The following is a 20,292-nucleotide window of genomic DNA, read 5'->3' on the forward strand; positions in this document are numbered from 1 at the left end:
TTAATATCCATCCATTCCAAACTTTAACCTAGTGGTGTGGCTTTTTCATATGTCATGTGATGTCATATTACATTTTTGTAGAAAGGTTGCTTAAGTTATATATTTTTACTTTTTTAAATACTTTTTAAGTATAACCACATTCAAACCTCAGAACATAATAAATTAAAAACTCCAATCATGTAATTTAGGAATCCTGTATAAAATCCCAGCATTCTTCACCAGACTTTTCCCATTAAAATAATAAAACAGCTGTGCTAAATAGATTTTCTGCAGTGTTTTGTGTAAACGCTAGCCCTAGCACTAAATTCTTATGGGTTTTCTCAATATATTACACATTCTGTGTTACTGGTAAGCTTATATCACTCTCATCACTGCCGCAACCTCACCCTTGATTGAGGAGGGCTAAAGCTGTCACACACACCCTCCGACACACGTGTAGCTGCCAATCACTTCTTTTCACCTGCTAGCGGCAGGGTCTCTTAGAGCTCTGTATCTCAAGCTGCTCGACTGGGCAGCAGAAGTTGTGATTGCGCAAGCAACAAGGAACCGTTTTTGAGCCACTGTCCCTCCCCCTACAGACCCACAACCAATTATGTGTCTGTGTAGGCACCCGGTTGGCTAATAGCAGAGTTAAGATTTGAACTTGAGAGCTCAAGATCTCAGCACTGGTGGACTAGTGTGTTTTATCACTGCACCACCTGAGCCTCATCTGTTTTATTGTTTACGATCTATGATTTTGTATAGACGACATGACCATTGCATGAGCCTAATGATGTGGTCATCAGCTTCATGTGTCACAAAAGTTACACATTCCGGTTGGCTAGCAATTTCAAGACAGTGCTTTGGTAGCAAAACCTTAGCATAGTGAAACTAAATATACTGACACTAATATATTAAAACACCTTTAAGACAAAGTTTTAATATCAGTTTTGCCATATTGACCACTCATGTTGGCAGTGAAAGTATAATTCTGACTTGTTAGCTTGAGTGAAGTACTGGCAGTTTTGAGGGATTAATTCAGCATGCTGTTCTTGGCTGTAGTAGTGCTGTTTTGTGTTTGTGTGTAGGCAGTGGGTGGTGGGTTCTCAGCAGAAAGCTGTGATGGGATATCGTCTCTGACTGGTACCAGCTTTGTCTGTGTATCATGAGGGTGGTACACAGTGCACTTAAGACACACATTACACACATTGACATTTCTTACTGCAAATGTAAACTATAGCAAAACAGTATATGTGCACCATGTAAAACTGGAGTAAATGCACAGGTATGCACTAGGGTTGGGTGGTATGTAAATGTGTCACAGCATGCAATGCATCGAACCCTTCTGTATATGAGGGTGTGTAGTTGCAAGCCAGTCAGAGTGCCCATGGTAATTCCTGTCCACTGGCAAAAGCACCTACAATGGCCAAGTAGACTCAACTGGACATCTAAGCAATGAAGGATTGACTGGTCTGACAAATCCTGTTTTCTTTACTACACTTTACCTGTAAAAGAGATGGTAACAGGATAAGGGCCTGCTGGTAATGTCCTGGTACCACATACCTACCTATCTATCTATCTATCTATCTATCTATCTATCTATCTATCTATCTATCTATCTATCTACCTACCTACCTACCTACCTACCTACCTACCCATCTACCTACCTACCTACCTACCTACCTACCTACCTACCTCCCTCTAACATGGTATATTCTGTCATATTGCACACCTCCAGTACTTTGCAATTGTCACTATATGTGCTAACCATGGTGTGTATAATTATTAAAATAATCCAGTATAAATATAGTAATTAAACCATGAATAGACCATCAGTCACACTAAAGATTCATTTTATTTTTCATGCTCCTGGTTATTTACCCAAGGTTTTCCTAATCTCCTTATGAGTTCATTGTGACCTTTCAGTTTTTAACATTTATGTCAGTGTTTTAGAGACTCTTTTGTTAATGATCATTTGCATGTTTATAATGAGTAATTAACTGATAACCGACCAATATGTAATTGTTTAGTCAATGTGAAAAGGACATTCAAATTCTTGCCAGAGAGCCAGTGGTTCAGATATGAATAAGAAACAGAGCCCTGGATATCAAAGGGAGATAAAAATGGAATGATGGGAAATAAGATGGTGATGTAGTATAATCTGACTCAGCAAAATGATCACCTCTAGTGCACATGCACATGATCACCACAACACGTGTATGCTCAGCCACTGGTCTGATAAAAAGCTGACTGGTAACCATGTACATGTTATTTTTACATTAGTGCCTTGGGTACTTGTCCCATGCCTTTATACTAATGTAAGGCACCTGTTCTTATATTGGGAATACAGTTAATATGCTTCATTTGTATTGCATTATAATGATCAGCATAACACTTAAACCTTTCAACATAGCGCTGATATGAACAGGTTCGGTCAGGTGTTATAAAAGTGTTCCAAGTACCGGTAATTGTCTCAACAGGCCTTTTATAAAAGGTTATGTCATTACAACTCTTGCAAGAAAATTACAGTTCCATGTTCTTTGTAATAGCTGCAGTCAAACTGCCCCTATTTTGCATGGAAAAGAGAAGTGTAAGGCCATGCTACAAGTTAAATGGTATAGAACTTTCAAGCCACCAATACCACCAAAACCAAAAAGTCAAATTGTCTGTATGTAAAATTTTTGACAGATTTTGCCATGTTAAAATAGAACTCAAAAAGTTTTCTTGCAGTGCTGCAACCTTTTATTTCTTTCAACTGATAACCTACCACCATTAGTTGGCAGATAACCAACTATATAGCATCTACGTATATATCATCACTGAGGTTTATAGCAAAGTCTTTTTATTTTATTGATTTAAAAAAGTGGAAAGACCATAAATATTATGAAATATTCTTATATGACACTTTAGTTGTTCTTGTATCCAAAGCTATTGTGTGCAAACTGAGGATGGGTGCAGTACAAATCAGTGTTGTTACTCTTTAGTCATCATTGTTTAGAACTAGGAGCGAATGTAAACATCAGCTGTTGCAAATAAACTTAAATGACCTCTTTAATAATCAATCAACAGTCAGTCAACTGGTCGGTCAAATATGATAATCATTTGATTGAGATAATATTCTGAATAACATCTGTAGACACATCCTAAATTGTGTCCACATGACTCATCAAAATTTTAATACATATTTGTGGAACATGTTGTCAATCAAACAATTTAACAGCGATTTTCTGGCTCTGTCCCAAATGTATTTATTCAAAAAACTAGGATGCAGTTTGGACCAATGATGTTCCTAATGATTCTTAGTTTACTTGTTGCTAAAAGATTAATCACTGTTGGTCAGCTTTTACTTGGTCTAGTTGGCAGCTACCGTGACCTCACATGAAACATTTCTGCTTACTCTTTCTCACAGGCGCATAAATATTGGACTGCGGTACCAGGCGGAGGTGCCTGAGCTGAGGGATCGTTCGGCTGCGCAGCTCGACCCACACAAAGCTGAGCTGGTGTGGGCGCCACTGCCTGAGCTGGAATCCAAAAGACAGCAGCAAGAGAGAGGTAGCGCCGCTCACACAGCACACTTCAGGCACTTCAGCACTCTCTAGGGTCAAAGGTCTAGAGAAACTTCTGCCATGTTTTTACAGTTGCATAATTTACTATTTGTAGACTCAAAATAGACGTTAAGGATGTTTGTTGTATTAAACCTAATAACATGCGCCCTTAAAACCCAAAAATCGTCACTTGCTGTCACGTTCAGCAAGTGATGCAAGTTTCCACACTCAAAGCGCAGAGAATCAGAGCTCACCTTACACAGCTAACTAACTACCTAATGGATTAAAATGAATCTAAATAAAATCTAAATAAATCTAAAGCAGAGATTGATACCAAACCTCGTACTGATTGTATTGAAGTGCCCAATAAATTTTAATTATGATATAATAATAACATATTCTTTGCACCATATATAAAATATCAATATCAGTTATTTGCAATACATCCTTAAACTAAAAGATATGAGCAGAGGTGGAAAGAGTACTAAAATATTGTACTTAAGTAAAAGTACTATTACTTTGATGATTTTTTACTTAAGTACGAGTAAAATTACTAGTCTAAAAATCTACTCAAGTAAAAAGTAACTCATTTAAAATGTGCTCAGAGTAAACGTTACTTCGTTACTTTTTTAACAGAAGGAGGAACGTCATTTTCCAACAGAAGTTGATAGATGAATGATACAGCAGACTACACACAGCTCACCAGCCATGCAGCATATTAGCAGTTCATGTGTGGATTTAACCACTCTACACACCTAACAGACTGCAACTGCTGTTATCAATTCAAAACAGCATTATTTCTGTTTATCCTCAATAAAAGGGTTAGGCGGTTAGGGTTGCACCTATAAAAAATATAACGGGTCTTACACCGTCATAGGAACATGATCAAAATCAAAAACAAACCAGCAGAATCTCACAATCACATTTATGCTGTCCGTTTTACTTAAATAAATACTCAAAAATAATGAACATAAAAAAAACACAATATTTCATAATGCTTTGCTATTGTTGCAAAATGAAAGCCAATCGTAAACAGCAGAACCGCGACCCAGATCAGTCACACAGCAACAGAAACTCATAACCACTTATCTGCTTACCTGATCTATATCCATGTGTTGTTCCATTAGGGATATAATCCACTTTATATAAGACCATCTTGTATCCAGAATATATAAAATCATACCCAACTGTTTTATCCACCTAACTAATGAAAACTATATTTATTCTCTCGGCTTTCCCGGTAAAAAGCTTAAATTGGTGATTCGTTTACTAAACTGTCATTTATAGAACAACCAGTGAAGAAAAAGATTGAAATTCCGCCCAGAATGTTAATTCTGAAGCTCTGATTGCTTTATACATCTGAATCTCTTCACTAAATGAACCGATTCATGGAGTTGTTTATGCACAACATCATAATGAAACAGAGTGAGTCGTTTCTGACTCGTTAACTCAGTGATTCAGTTCGCAAGCCCTACTCTAAAGCACACAAATGCGTAAATGCTCAGCGGGCCGGATCAAACAGCCTAACGGGCCGGTTTAATGTCGAGTTTTTCATTGTTTTCTTTTTTTTTTTTTACTCAGTAACGGATGTTATTTAAAATGTAGCGAATTACAATTCTTAATACAAAACATACTTAACTAAAAGTAAAATTACAGGTTGTAAAATCTACTTTAAAACGTACAAGTACACAAAAAAATTACAGTAACGTGAGTAAATGTAATTCCTTACTTTCCACCTCTGGATATGAGCTTTGTCCTCAATCACATTTCAATCACATAATGCCGTTGCGTGATGTGAAATTCGGTCCGCATATATGTTAAATGCATATATGTTTTTTTAAGTTTCACATCCTTAAAGAACATATATTTCTTTTATAATTAATATTATTTGTTAGAATTTCCATCAGTCTCCATCAATTTCCATTTGTTGTTCCATTTGTCCACATGTTACCTGCACTTTATTTGTTACTGGAGTACATGTGGTTACTCCCTGAATTGTTAATATTGATTTTGTATTTGTGTGTGTCTGTGTGTGTGTCTGTGTGTGTGTCTGTGTGTGTGTCTGTGTGTGTGTCTGTGTGTGTGTCTGTGTGTGTGTGTGTGTGTGTGTGTGTGTGTGTGTGTGTACTGCAGTGGATGACCTCATGCACCTGGCCTGCTCCAGTGCACTGTCTGGCGGAGGGACCAACCAGGAGCTGGCCATGCACTGCCTCCATGAGTGCAAGGGTGACATCATGGTGAGTAACAGATGATGTAATGTTACACCAGATAGGTGTAAGTAAACTGTCCTACTTTATCAGCATTGCAGATGAATTACAGTTGATAGGATACCAACATTTTAGTAGCCAAAACCATTACTGACAGACGACTATGAAGGAGGTTGGACTGTGTAGATCAGCAGTGAGAGTTGGGAGAGCTCTCAAGCCAAAAAAAAAAACCTAATGAAAAGCCATGAGCGAACATCAAAAAAGTCTGAAAGGGCCAGATTCATGATTTGGATTATTTGAGTAAATCTGTTGCAGCTCCTGCTCATATCCAGGGTGTGTAGTGTTCACTCCCCTTAATTCTACTCACTGCTGGTGCTGAAGTTTTTTACGATGTTAAAAGGCTTATGGTAGTGATCAGCTGGCATGAAAAGAGAGCTCCTCTCCTGAACAGTCATGGACTGAAGGCTCATGCACAGAGAGGCAAACTACAACTCCGTATTCCAAAAAAAACCCAGAAGAATATTTTATTTGTTGATGGACAGTTTTCATTGGATGAACCAGCAGTTTTTTTTTTTCACAAATTTGTTGGGCTCATCTGTCACTGTCTGATTGCCTGCAGGTTGCTATGACACCAAAGACCACCATCCCACATACTGTTGGGGTTAAAGCTGAGAACTGTTCTGTTTTGCGTTCCTTCTTTGATTGTGTATTAGTTGAAATGACTTACAATGTTTGCGAGTTGTGCTGTGGTGGCAGGGTGAGTTAGTGTTTATTACTTGTTGTGTTTTGGCGCAGTGCTGCTGTTACTGCAGACCATCATCAGATTTTACATGTTTATATAGGGAGAAGTGCCTAAATGTCTACTGGTGGTAGTTTGGATCAACCTGGGTTTAAAGATAACAGACCATTGCAAACTGAGGGGTAGTAATTTTGCCCCACCAACAAATTAGTAATGCATCAGTGTTTTATTATTGTTTGATAATGGTTTTGATTATTGTTGATTCATGCACTTAATGAAGAGATGGTTTTTTGGGGTTTTAAAACAAGGCACTTGGTATGGGACATCTCTGTAAACATCCATGGTGAAACTGGGCGCCGGTCCAAAAAACCTTCTTGACACTTGTCCTTTTCTTTTGAAAGATGGTGGTGCTGAACTGTACTAGCATAAGGTGCTTTTAATATTGGCTTTGACTATCAGGTAGGCTCGGCTTAGTCCGTCTCTATCTTGAATCTGCTGTGGGTCAGTGAGGGGAACATAGGAGTAAAGGGACATGAGAGAACTTGGCAACTAATTGGGCAGCTGCAAGCATCAAGTGCCATGTGCAGTAAAGCATGCAGATGGCATTGAGCGCCAGTCACCAACTACCTCTAAGAGCAACAGTGCAGGTTAATTCCAAAAAACAACCATAAATGCTTACAACTGCTGACATGTAATTCCTCGTGTTGAGTCAGAGATTGAATTCCATTGTTTAAAATTCATGCTGGAAAATACTGGAATCAGAAGCACTAACAAATACCCAGTGCTTTATTTTTGAAAAGAACTGCTCATTTGTGCAGTATTTGCTCATCCTCTTATGCTAGCTATATATTTTTTAATTAAAATGTCAAGCATTTAAATGTCAAGTATTTATGTAATGAACAGATGGTTTTGATTTCATCAGTATACCAATAGTTCTCAGATTTTTTCAAGGAAATGCCAAACTGGTATAAATGACAGATATCTGGTATAAATACACAGATACTTGAGTGCTATAACTATACAATCACAAAAATTAAATGCTACATTTGTATTTTTTGATGCAGTAATGTAGTCATATTTGGGTCATGTTTGGTTTTTGACTCATTTTAAGTCGTTCCATTTCAGGCTCGTAATGTTTTACTGACTAAGGAACATCCTGAGGGTGGGTTGGACTTCTAACATTGTCCTTAAGGTGGATTAAAAGAACAATATTATAATCAATTTCTTAATGTTTAATTATTGATGTGTCTTACATTTTCATGACCTGATTTAATAATGTACTAAAGCGATTACATTACATTCCTCATTTCTCAAGATAGGTCTATGAGGTTGCAGTGGCTCCCACTGTGGCCCTGTGACATGCAGTGGTGTATAAAGTATAAAAGTACAAGTATCTTACCAGAAATTACTGATAAAAGTACTTGAGTAAAAGTCTTGAAGTATCTGATGTTTAAGGTACTCAACAGTAATTCTCTGATATTACTTTACTCAAGTAATACTCTAAGAGGTGACTTACTTCTATCAAAGTAAATTTCAGGTAAGATACTAGTACTTTTATACTTTATACAGCACTGGTGACATGTTGGTTGACTTGTATCCACGCAGACATTGTTTACCAGTGAATTCCAGGCTGTATATCAAATGTCATCCAATTTCCTACTTAGTGTGTAATAATGCATTACAAAGTGTCATTATTAGACAAACTTTTTGGTACAGTAGTGTGTGATTTAAGATACAGACGCTTTGAATGCTGTTGTAACTCAAGGGGTCAGCTTTCAGGAGGCAAAGATTGACCTATAGAACTCAAGCATAGAACTCAAGTTCCTACTCACCTTTAAGCCAAAACCACTTTACAGAATCTCCAGACTGTAATCTCTTCAGAGTAAAAGTCTGGTCAACGCAAACTACCCCTAAGTTTTAGGTCAACATACAGTTCCACTACAGGTCCTGATACTGCTACATGCAAAACTAGTAGGGCATACTTTTTAATCCAAATGTCCTGATTTGAGAAAAGATATGTTCTCAGTGAACACGACCATCTGTGCTCAAGAGCAGACAGAAATGATTCTTTTTATTGAAGCCATGCTGAATTTGCATCTTGAGAAATAAAGCGTCAGATCGCTGTGGAGAAGCAGGGTGCAAGAGAGATAAAAAAGAGAAAAATATTAGCCAATGACTGCTGCTGTTTGGTTAAACGCCTCCTGCACAATGCTCTTGTCCATGTTTCCAAGGAGATGGAGGGTATCTGGCAGCGCTTTACTGTTTTTTACTTAGTTTCTCTTTCTGTGTATCACTTTCTGTTCGTTTTCCCTCTCTTTCTGTTTTCCTTTTCCTCTCTATCCTTTTCTCTATCTCTCTATAGAGCTGGCTGAAATCTCACCCACCGTTATTCTTGTAGTGCTGGCTCTGGTTTTTACTGCAAACTTGGCATTTTTTGGGTGGTCGAGGGGAAAGGGGGTATGGGAGTTTGAAGCTTAATAAAAACATTAAACACGCTAGAACATTTTTAGTGTTTTTATTACTAGTAATACAAATACTGCTTGTTGTTTGTTAATGGGCTAGATTAATTTCAAATGTATTGTTAGGCCTGTTACAATTAAAGTTTTATTAATAAATGTCATATAAATAATTCTAGCAAGTCTGGGCAAAATCTGTTCAGCTCATTAAAGTGTGTATTTAGTTGAGCCAATAATGACCTTTAACATGTGTTTTACATTCTGCAATGACAAGGTAATTTGATGTCGGTTATTTAATTCATGTACAGGCGGCATAGTTGCTTGGTGGGCAGCGCTGTTGCCTCACAGCAAGAAGGTCCTGGGTTTGATTCCCAGGTGAAGCGGTCTGGGTCCTTTCTGTGTGGAGTTTGCATGTTCTCTTCGTGCCTGTGTGGGTTTACTTTGGGTGCCCTGGTGTCCTCCCGCAGTTTAAAGACATGTGGTCAGGTTAATTGGAAATACAAAATTGCTTTAGTTGTGTGTGTGTGTGTGTGTGTGTGTGTGTGTGTGTGTGTGTGTGTGTGTGTGTGTGTGTGTGTGTGTGTGTGTGTGTGTGCCCTGTGATGGACTGCTGTCCTGTCCAGGATGTTTCCTACCTTTCGCCCAGTAAATGGACCCTAAATTGGATAAAGAGGTGGTATAACAGTCAATGAATAAATAAACGAATTTCATGAATGAACGGATTTATGGACAGATTTGTGTTGGGGTCTAGAAAATGAGGATTCTTTTATTTGAATTAATCTCTTACTATAAATAAAGACTACAGGCACCAATTTAACATCCATTACATTTTCTGCCTTTCTGAAGCCAGTGAATGAATTACTCTTCTTATTCCTCTCTTTTAGGCAGCCTTGGCCCTTCTGCTGTTGAAAAACCCAATCTTTCCCAAATCACATCCCCTGGCAGACTACCACTACTCTGGTAAGTACCTACACCGCCCTGTTGTCATCATTTAGTCATCATTCACTTTCTTTTGTTTTTTGCTGCTTTTGTTTCTCCTCCCTCCTCCTTTAGACTGCTAGTTTTTTTTTTCTGGACTGTATTTATATCCACCCAAGTTGTGAGCTTTGCAGTGCTGGTAATGTTCATAATGCTTTCTATATGTTAGTTCTAAACCAGACCAGCTGAGATCTGTGGGAGGCCAACAGGAGCTGGGATTACTGGTTAAAGAATGGGGGTGGGTCGCGTAGCCACTTACACACTCGAGAAGTGGGTAAGGGGGTGGGATAGAGAAGGGCGAAAAAGAGAGCAGGCAGCATGCTTGTGGCGTGTGGTTAATCCCTGATGAAAACAGGGGCACCATTGTTTATCTGCCAGTGTGTCCTGGCTGTATGCTGGGTGTGTGTCTGTGTAAATTTGGGAGTCTGTAAGATGCTTGTTAAGCACATAGACTCTACAGTAAATGTCTGACTCGTGACCTGGTTTATCTCCCTCTTAGGCTCAGACAGCTGGACACCCGAGGAGAGGCGTGTTTTCAACAAAGGCATCGCTACTCACAAGAAGGATTTCTTCATGGTGCAGAAAATGGTATAACCTTATGACATGCCTGATTTTATTAAACCTGTTGATTTTTTTTATGTTAATTAATAAACTGCTTTATATTGTGCAAAATAAATGCACAGAAGAATGCATCCACATGTTAAGCCTGATTGTCCAGTGTGTGATGCATTTTGGGGAGCTTAAATTAGCGACCAAAACTGGAATGTACAGTCATCGATTAGTATCAAAGACTTTTACGTTTTACAGTGTGTTTAAAATCGTCCATTGTTTCTCAAGGACTATGTCAAAGCCCAACAAACGACATAGCCAATGAAAGCACTAGGGAAGTATTCTTTGTATAAAGAAAATACTTAACTCTACACGCAACTATTTTTTGCTCCTGCCATTTTTTACACTATGACGCAAATGCAGATGCGCACAACTATAGAAACATTCTGATTGGATGTAATCAGACATGTGTTTACATGGCTGTTATTCCTCTATTTAATGTTTTTAAGTAATAACACATCTTGTTCAATCAGACTGAAATTGCATTTGTTACGGCGTGAATTGGACACGTTTATTCTTTGAGATTGAGGTGTATACATGGACGTATTCTACTCCGATTAAATTATTAGTCTGATTATTAAAGGATTATCAGACTGCATGTAAATGTGGCTAGTTACCACTATGCATCACTTACCCTGACAAGCACTGATTACTCACTGATGGGGGAAGGAAAATTGACTCATCATCAAACAGATGCTTTTTAGCACCTGTCTGTGGTGGGTTCTCACACAGAGCAGTATAGTTGACAAAGAGAAACACTTTGACTTAACCCCTACTCATCCCACTTGTGTTGGCACCAAGGCCAATCCAGGAGATTACCTATTGCAAAGGCAGCGATGAGAAACCCTGTCTGACCTTTTCTACTTCCGACATGGCCAATTGTGTCTGCTGGACATCCAACCTGGTACCGTGCCTGCCATCAAGGCTGCACACATCTAAATTTTAAAGTATCCAAGCTCAAAATACCCAGTATCTGCTAATACCCAATACTGGTCCGCTTCAGGCTTTGTTCATTTACATATCACAGACCTGGGTTCAATCCTCAGAATTCCATATGTCTGCGAGTGAGTTCTGTCCAGGTATTTCCTCCAACCTTGCAATAACCTGCAGGAGATCATTGCTAAAATTCAAACTTGGGAGCTTGAATACTCTGCAGTGGTGTGCTAGGGTGTTAGACCACCACACCACCAAGTACCCCAATGCTGGAGAGTTCTTAACCAATTCCAGCAATAGACTTTGGTGTGTCCTCACCAAATCTGGTTTATAATACTGGAATCTAAACCATCTGTTTACCAACTAAAATTAGATTCAGTTTTTGTAGCCTAGCGGTTAAGGTACTGGACTAGTAATCAGAAGGTTGCTGGTTCAATCCCCACCACTGCCAGGTTGCCACTGTTGGGCCCTTCAGCAAGGCCCTTAACCCTCAATTGCTCAGACTGTATACTGTCACAACTGTAAGTCGCTTTGGATAAAAGCATCTGCTAAATGACAAAAATTTAAATGTATTTTCCCTGGTTAGGAGAGTTTTACCTCATCAAAAGCTAAAAGTATGAAACAAGAGTATGCAAATCGGAAATACCCCCGGTCCTACAACTACAACCCACCTTTTCTGCTAAACAGGCTTTCACATGCTTTCCTTTGTATGCAGGTGCATTTGCATATTAAAATAGTATCTTGTTATAAAATATAAGCTTAGCACTTCAAATGTTCAAGATTCATTCACTAAGCTTTAGCTGAAAAGAATGATTCAGAATGAGACATTACAGTACCCCATTTGCACTTCAGACAAGTCATTCCAGTCAGTTCATTTTTTTCCTGAAAGGTTGAATCATAAATATGATTTGCATGTTGTAAACACATCTAAGGTCTTGTCTCCAGAGTTCAGTGTACATAGTGTTTGTGGTTGAATTATAGGTGAACTCCAAGACTGTAGCTCAGTGTGTGGAGTTCTACTACACCTACAAGAAGCAGGTGAAGATCGGCAGGAATGGCACTCTCATGTACGGTGAAATGGAGCTTCCTGAAACCCAGCCCACAGAGGAGGAGGTGGACTGTAAAGTAAGCAAGCGTGTGTGTGTGTGTGTGTGTATCTACACAAGTGTGTGTGTGTGTAGAATCTCATACAGACAAGTGTGAAGAAGTGGTGTTTGTAATTCTGTCTCTCCTGGTCCGCAGAGTTCACAGAGATTTGAATTGCGAAAAGAAGAGAACAAGGACAGGAAGTGGGAAGAGTCAGTTGACAGGAAGCGAGAGAGCAGCCCTGAGAGAGTGTCACAATCTTTACATGCCAGTGAAAATGTGAGTAGGAATCCTTACGTGACAGGATGTGTGCAGATATTAAAGCAAGTGGAGGTGTAACCCAGTATTTAGGGAGGACTTAATACATACAATATTGTATACCAAATATGCATTGTCATTTAGAACACAGCCCAAGTCTGGAGCCTTACTGTTTAAACATAATCACCCAGCTCTAGATTCATTTACTATTGCTTATACAGTTTATGTAAGTTTTTATCCATTGAAATGACGCTGTAACTGTATCTTACACATGATGCCCTCTTGTGGCCTCCAGCAGAACAGCAGCATGCCAATAGGTTGAAGTATGACCCTAATCCTACTGTAGATTGAATACACTTGTTCAGTGATTTTTTCTTCTTCTGTGGCTGACTGTAATCTCCCCTCCTTTAGGTCAGTTCTGTCGTTCATGTGAGGAATCAGGTGGATGAAAGGCAGAATCACCCCGTGTTGACGACCAGCCATACTGTCAGCCAAAACTTCAGCCATACAGCCAGCCATGCCCCCACGACCCTTCCCCACAAACCCCGTCCCGAAAGCACGACACGGAAGAGCGGGGCTGGGACGAAAGGGTCCGCAGGACAGGAAGGGGAATTTCCATGCAAAAAGTGTGGAAGGTAAGAGATAAACCAGAAGATCTGGACAGTGCAAATCATGGTTTTTAAAAGCAGCATTGCTGCATGCAGAAAAAAAAGTTGGGACATGAACAATGTAAATTAAGACTGGGAATTAAGTTTGTAGAATGATTTAAATTACCTGTATTAGAAAATTGGTAACAGGCAATGCCGTCAAGTTGCAACTAATGAAAGACTAATGAGAATCATTAACGAGCAAGGATGGGTTGAGGCTAGACATCCTCTTATGCGCACCTTTACACACCTTGACAACACACATCCAGGGTTTTTCAGATTTATTGTCATTCACATCTGTATGTTATGTTTTTTGCTGACTTAGAAGTGGCATAAAGACTAGTCTGATAATGCACCAAATTTTTTAATAGTTTCTAAACACTTAAGTTCACTGACAAAATAGTTACAAGCCGTTAATAGATCCAAGCCTTCAAATGAAGACAATGGTTAAAACTAAATGTTGCCATTTAGTAACATATGTAGAGTAAATGTTCTTGACCAGCTTTTTTTTTATTTTATTAGTTATTAGATTTTAGTATTTAATGTAAACTAATAATATAATATTTCTAATATAAATATTTGTAAATTTTAAATGAGATTAGTTAATTATGATAAGATGTAAATAATAAATGTTACTGTAAATAAAAAATAAATGCCATCCAGTTTTACAGGCATTTGCTGACTATCGTTTACCATATTTCCTTGTTCCCATTTCATGTTTGTCAACATAACATTTTTTGTTGGGGTGGCACTGTGGCTCGGTGGCTTGGTGGGTAGCACTGTCACCTCACAGTAAGAAGGTCCTGGGTTCGATCCCTAGGTGTTTGGCAACATATTGTAATATTCCAAATTATACTTGCTAAATCATCCTTATGAAATGCCAGATATGTATATAAGCTTTATTTTATAAATTCAGGGTCTGGCTATAATCCCAGTAACCATCTAGTCTAGTCTTGTCCCTCCTATTATTCCTGTTTAAGGTATTTTCTCAGGCTAACAGCATGCTTAGCTTTTCATGACATCATATGTTTGTGTGTGTGGCTGATGTTTTAATATACTGATAGTCCTGGGTTTGGAAAAGCATGATAGAATACACTGAGCATAAAGAGTGTTAGTATCTCATTGATGTCTTGGATTGACCTGGGCATAAAGTAGGATTACATCCTGCACAGGTCTCCAGTTTATTGCAGGGCAGCACGCACTCACACATTCACTGGCCCACACCTAGGTCCTGCAGGTTATTGTGAGGTGGGACGGAACTAAAATACCTGGATGAAACTTACACTCACAGGCACATGAAATTCTGAGGATTGAACCCAGGTCTGCAGGATTATAAACAGCTTCTGCTGATATTTAAATGAACAAAGTCTGAAGCGGATCAGTATTGGGTATTAGCAGATATTACCAGAGTGGATGCTTTAAAATGTAGCTGTGTGCAGCCTTGATGGTGGGCACAGTACACGTGTTTTATCCAAAAATCACGTTTACATTCTGCTAGTAATCGGCTTCAATAGAAAGCAACAAATGCAACATCAGATTTTAAAAAGAATCTCATCTGGCTCACTGCAATGAGGGGCACTGTTATTATCAACAATCTCCTAGCAACTAAAAATCTCGTGTTAAACACCACGGCCTTCACCGAATCTGCCTAGTGACTGGATCTTTTGGGTCTTTCTGCACGTGCAGAGATGGAATACTCCCACTCACCATTGATCACTGTTGCTCATTTGTGTGTTGCTGGTGCATCTGCTCTCACTCTCAAAAGATCAAACTGTTGCACAGACTTTCCGCTCTTCACACTTTGTGGTCATAATCTGTGAACTTGTTCTGTTTATGACACTTCTGGTTGCATGAAAACTTTTCCTCAGAATGTAGTTTTGTTTGGAGATGCACAAGATGGAACTCAGTTTCCTTCTGTAGATTTGTATTGGTAGTGTGTGTGGGATTGCTGCTGAGAATATTTTTTATACATTGTGCCATACTGGTTAATTACAAAAATCTATAACCATAACTGTTAAACCGTCTTGAGAAAAAATAAACTGGGTGTTAAATGTACACACAAACATCAAGAACACACAGAAAAACAGTGAACCCGCCAATGCAGGTAAAAAGAAGCGGTTGGCAACTTCACACGTGTTGGAAGATGCGTGTGTTTAGTGAGTTCCTTTTCGGTCTGCATCAGTAGAGCAGAGATACAACTGGGTAATTGGATATGACTAGATTGTATGAATCCATTTTCCCTGTTTTCTCCCAATCTCAGTGATGGTGGGTTTGTGCATTAAACCAGGGTTTTTTAAGGCCCAAAAAATTGGTCGCAGACAAAAATAATACTAATTAAATAAACAAGGCACTACGAGATTACTATTATGAACCGGCGGCACACGAGACTGGCGGAGGACGCACCAGTCATCTGTGATCGAGCCGTGGCTCACTAAGGGGAGGGGGGCGTGGCGGAAGCAGTGCTTAGCATACTTGTTCGCACCGCGCTTCATCAAGGGGAGGGGGCGTGGCAGAAGCAGCGCAAGGTATGCGCGACTGAGTGCCGTTCCACCGTGGGGGGGGACGTCGCGCTTGGCTTATGCCTAAAAAGGTTGAAAACCCCTGCGCTAGCACACCAGCGCCGAGATTCTAAACACCCCAGTTCTAATCTCGGCTCTGCTACCGGTCGGCTGGACGCCATCTAAGTAAATGTTGTTCTTTCATAATCTTAAATAATATAGCTGTGCTGGTTGGAAGCTTTAACTTTAGACATCCACCATGAATGACATCTTAATATGTATCCATTACTGGCACAGTCAAGCTGCTACATAGTTGAGTCTACATCTTGTCTGTCTCCTCTAACTCAGATGTGTTCTGTGTGTTCTGTAGAGTGTTTTTCAAGGTAAAGAGCCGGAGTGCCCACATGAAAAGCCATGCTGAGCAGGAGAAGAAAGCGGCGGCTCTCAGGCAGCGGGAGGCCGAGGAGCGAGCAGCGGCGGCTGCAGCGGCGTTAATGGCTGCCCAGCAGAACGGAGCACGGGGGGAGCAATTGCGGCGGGCCAGCAGTGAGGACTCCTCAGATGAGGAGGACTCTTCAGGTGACGATGACTGGAACTAGCAAAGGCTCTTCAGGGTGGTGCGGTGGGTGATTCAGACCTGGTCTGATACAATGTTGTGATGAGGGCATTGCAGAGCTGGAGGATTTGGACTTATTCTGCATATAGAGAAATATCTTCAGGGACTAATGTATGTGGGTGTGAGTGTTTGTATTTTAAAGGTTTACCTCAGCATCCTCAGTTTAATTTTTATACATAACATCTGTAATGTATAGGTAATTGCCATGCACAAAAAGTCAATGTTTCCATACACTAGAAAAAGCCTAGTAACATAGAAGCTTACTTATAATGGAAGTCTGTGGGCAGATTTTTTTTGTGCATTTTCCCCGATTTTCCTCCCAATCTAGTCATATCCATTACCCGATTGCATTATGCCTCCTCTCTACTGATGTTGATCTCCACCCTGATTGAAGAGATCAAGACTGACACACGCTCCCTCCGACACGTGTGCAGTAGCCGACTGCATCTTTTCACCTGCATGATGCGAGTTCATATGTGGACAGCTTTGTGTACGAAGAGCCACACCCTGATCAACGTATTATCCCTCGTCTCTGTGCAGGCGCCATCAATCAGTCAGCAGAGGTCATAATTGCACTAGTTATGAGGTCCTGTCCAGGAGCCCCCAGAACAACAGCCAATCGTTGTTTATGTAGGCGCCCAGCCTGCCGAATGGCAGAGCTGAGTTTCGAACTGACGAGTTAACTGCTGTGGTACAGGAGATTTTGAAGAACATTTGTACATATGGGCTATTAATCTGACCAAAGCATTATTTAGACAGCATGTTTTCTGGACATGCATCTCATTTACATTTTTGGCATTCAGCAGATGATTTTATCCAAAGCCACTTACAGTCTACAGTCTAAGCAATTGAGGGTTAAGGTCCTTGCTCAAGGGCCCAACAGTGGCAACCTGGCAGTGGTGGGGTTTGAACCAGCAACCTTCTGTTTACTAGTCCAGTACTTTAACCACTAGGCTACAACTGCCCCTAAATATTCCCACAGTAGGAGATCTGAAAGTATTTGGAGATTTACCTTGAATGATACCTCTCAGGTGGCTCAATGGTGGTCTTTTACACTAGACACCCATCGCTAGGCTTTCAGGACATGAGCCATCGATATCAGCAGTACTATTGGCTGGCCGAGCATCCACCCGATTGACATGATTGTCTATGTCTGGGGTAGTGGTGGTGGTCAAAGCCAAACTCTAAACAGCGAGCAGAATGCTTTTTGTTGTAGGGCTTGAGGTGCAGGTTTAATGATGTACTGATTTGTCCTTAGGGAAATGTACTACATTTTCTGTAGGAAGATATCACAAAATTAATGTGGTTATGGAAAATTAAAAGCTTAAGTAAGTAAAGTTTCCAAACATATTTCTGCATTATTGTGCATTATAAATTCACATCAGCAGCTTTATAACCTGTGCATAACCTTGACTTGAGTTGACCGCTAGATGTCTGGATTCATGTTTTTTTCACTTAGGGTTGCCAGACCAGAGACTGTATATACCAGAGGTATTCAAAGTCAATAAGGTCTTCGTCCACAAAACTTTGTCAGTCCTTTAGCTAACAGTACCTGTGGTAAGCAGGTTGTTCACCCTATAGTAGCCCATTGTGTTTTCTGTTTATTTGCTAAATTCATCATCTGCCCTTAGACTGCCATTATACAGTGAGAGAAACAAGTATTCAAATACTTGCTGTTTTTTAATACTTGCTTTTATTTAATATAATCCCAGTGCATAGATCCACTTCAGATTAACAATATTACTTGGCTTCATACTTTTAAATATGAACATAAACATGTTCCTTAAGCATAAAAAATATTTGAGGGCGATATTGAAACACCACAAATGATTAATATTTGTACTGTGTTGCAAAGTTGTCGTTGAAAGTTACACAAATGTCAAAATGCTTATAATTTTTAAAAGGATTCAAGTCACAACATTGACTAGCCATGCAAGCTTCTTTATCCTGTTAATTTGAATATAATATACAACAATGTCCCAGTACTGTTTGCAGAGCAGCAGGATGTCCCCACACCAATTGATTACTGTTCAGTGTTACTGTTGTTCTTGCTGCTTTCAGGTCATTAAGCGACTGCTGGCTTTTCTCTTACTGTTGTCATCAGTCTTACACCTGTTTGGGGACATGCTTCTGTAAACTTTCCACTTGTGGATTATTCAACCATCTGTATTGACAGGAATGTTTGAGGTGTTTGTTATGGTTCCTTAACTTTTTAAGTATTCAAGTCTTCTTTAAACATTGAATCACTTAGAACTTCAGGCTTCTGTACCTGAACCTTGATTGCTACTTGTTGCATGAAACCATGTGCATAACTTTTACATATGCATTTTTATGTAGTGACTGAATAATTCTCCCATCCTCAAATCTATTGTTATGTAGGCCTATGAATGCATATCATTAATCATATCATTAAACATGGCCAGTGATAGCTCAGTGGTTAAGGTACTGGACTAGTAAACAGAAGGTTGCCAGTTCAAGCCCCGCCACCATTAAGTTGCCACTGTTGGGTCCCTGAGCAAGGCCTTTAACCCTCAATTGCTCATTGTGTTCCGCTCACTGTGTAAGTCGCTTTGGATAAAAGCGTCTGCTAAATGCTGAAAATGTAAATATCAGTATACATTAGTTTCCGTGATTACATTATTATTATAGTTAACAGACGAGTGTAAATCTAAACTGGATATATGCACTGGGGGTATGTAAAATAAAACTCTTAGTGTGCTTTTTTTCTAAATTCCGAATTCTTATTTTTTGTAAACGTTGTTTTATAGTCAGCCATACTCAGCAGTTGCAGTGAATTGAGGTGAGGTTAAAAATGCTGTTGTATTACTTGAAAGTGAGTGTGAATCCTAGACCTGTTCAGGTTTTCTTAATCAGAAATAGGGCTATACAGAGTACTGTGTGTTTGTGTGTGCGAGTGTGCGGAGTAAGGGATGGTACCACACTGTCCTTCAGCACTTTCAGATCCCTGATCTGGGTAAAGAATTCGTCTACTTCTCCACGACAGACAGATAAAGACTTGCTTTACTTCTTTATCCACCACCATTACTCAACGTGACTCCAGCTGCCATGGCTCAGTGCTGTGGACATTGCAGGACATATAAGCTGGCGGAGAGAGGAGGACCTCTGCGTCAGGATTTTACTAAAGAGAAGTCGGACTTCCAGTTGACTGCCAAAAGCCTGCACAGCTGTACTTGTGCACTTGTTTTTTTTATTTCTAGTGCTGTAACTTTGAGGTTTTTTTGTTACGTTTTGTTATGGTCACCTCGCTGGTGCCTTGGATGTTTGACACTTTTAATCTCGACAATCAATTTTACAAAGCTTCTTTTTTATATCCTACAAACTATCATTGTTCTTGATATATTCATTATTGTTATAATTATTATCTTTAGTGTTGTACGGTTTTATTATTGTTATTATTATATTGTTATTTTGGGTTGGGTAATATTTGATTTGAAGTTCTTTTAGCATTTAGCTATTAGTTTTTTTGCTACCTGTGTTTGCAGTTTCTGTGAGGTGTCAGGCAGGAAAGGACATAAACCAGTGGTGAAAGTGCAATAGAACTGTTCGAAATCTTAATGCAAATATGTTTCCAAACTTTGCTCTTATATGCTTTTTCAGATTCCAGCCGAACTGAATTCTAATACAGCCTTTGTTGAACAAATGATTTAAACACAGACAGACAGGTGACTAAAAAAAGCAACTGGAGCAGCTTTGATGAACCATAAACTCTTTAAGTGTCTG

General features: G+C 39.4%; 1 protein-coding gene across 1 annotated transcript in view; it reads left to right on the top strand.

The window, feature by feature from the left end:
- Nucleotides 1–16,665, top strand: part of mideasb (mitotic deacetylase associated SANT domain protein b) — a 30,814-nt gene extending 14,149 nt beyond the window's left edge. Inside the window, exons 5-12 of the mRNA XM_063007207.1 lie at nucleotides 3,389–3,531; nucleotides 5,658–5,761; nucleotides 9,811–9,886; nucleotides 10,404–10,492; nucleotides 12,428–12,571; nucleotides 12,689–12,811; nucleotides 13,202–13,425; nucleotides 16,306–16,665. Of these exons, the coding sequence (XP_062863277.1) occupies nucleotides 3,389–3,531; nucleotides 5,658–5,761; nucleotides 9,811–9,886; nucleotides 10,404–10,492; nucleotides 12,428–12,571; nucleotides 12,689–12,811; nucleotides 13,202–13,425; nucleotides 16,306–16,534 (1,132 nt within the window). The 3' untranslated portion in view covers nucleotides 16,535–16,665. The remainder of the gene's footprint in view (nucleotides 1–3,388; nucleotides 3,532–5,657; nucleotides 5,762–9,810; nucleotides 9,887–10,403; nucleotides 10,493–12,427; nucleotides 12,572–12,688; nucleotides 12,812–13,201; nucleotides 13,426–16,305) is intronic.
- Nucleotides 16,666–20,292: the final 3,627 nt, after the last annotated feature.

Source organism: Trichomycterus rosablanca, chromosome 13 (assembly GCF_030014385.1).
Source record: "Trichomycterus rosablanca isolate fTriRos1 chromosome 13, fTriRos1.hap1, whole genome shotgun sequence".
In the NCBI taxonomy this organism is placed as follows: Eukaryota; Metazoa; Chordata; class Actinopteri; order Siluriformes; family Trichomycteridae; genus Trichomycterus; species Trichomycterus rosablanca.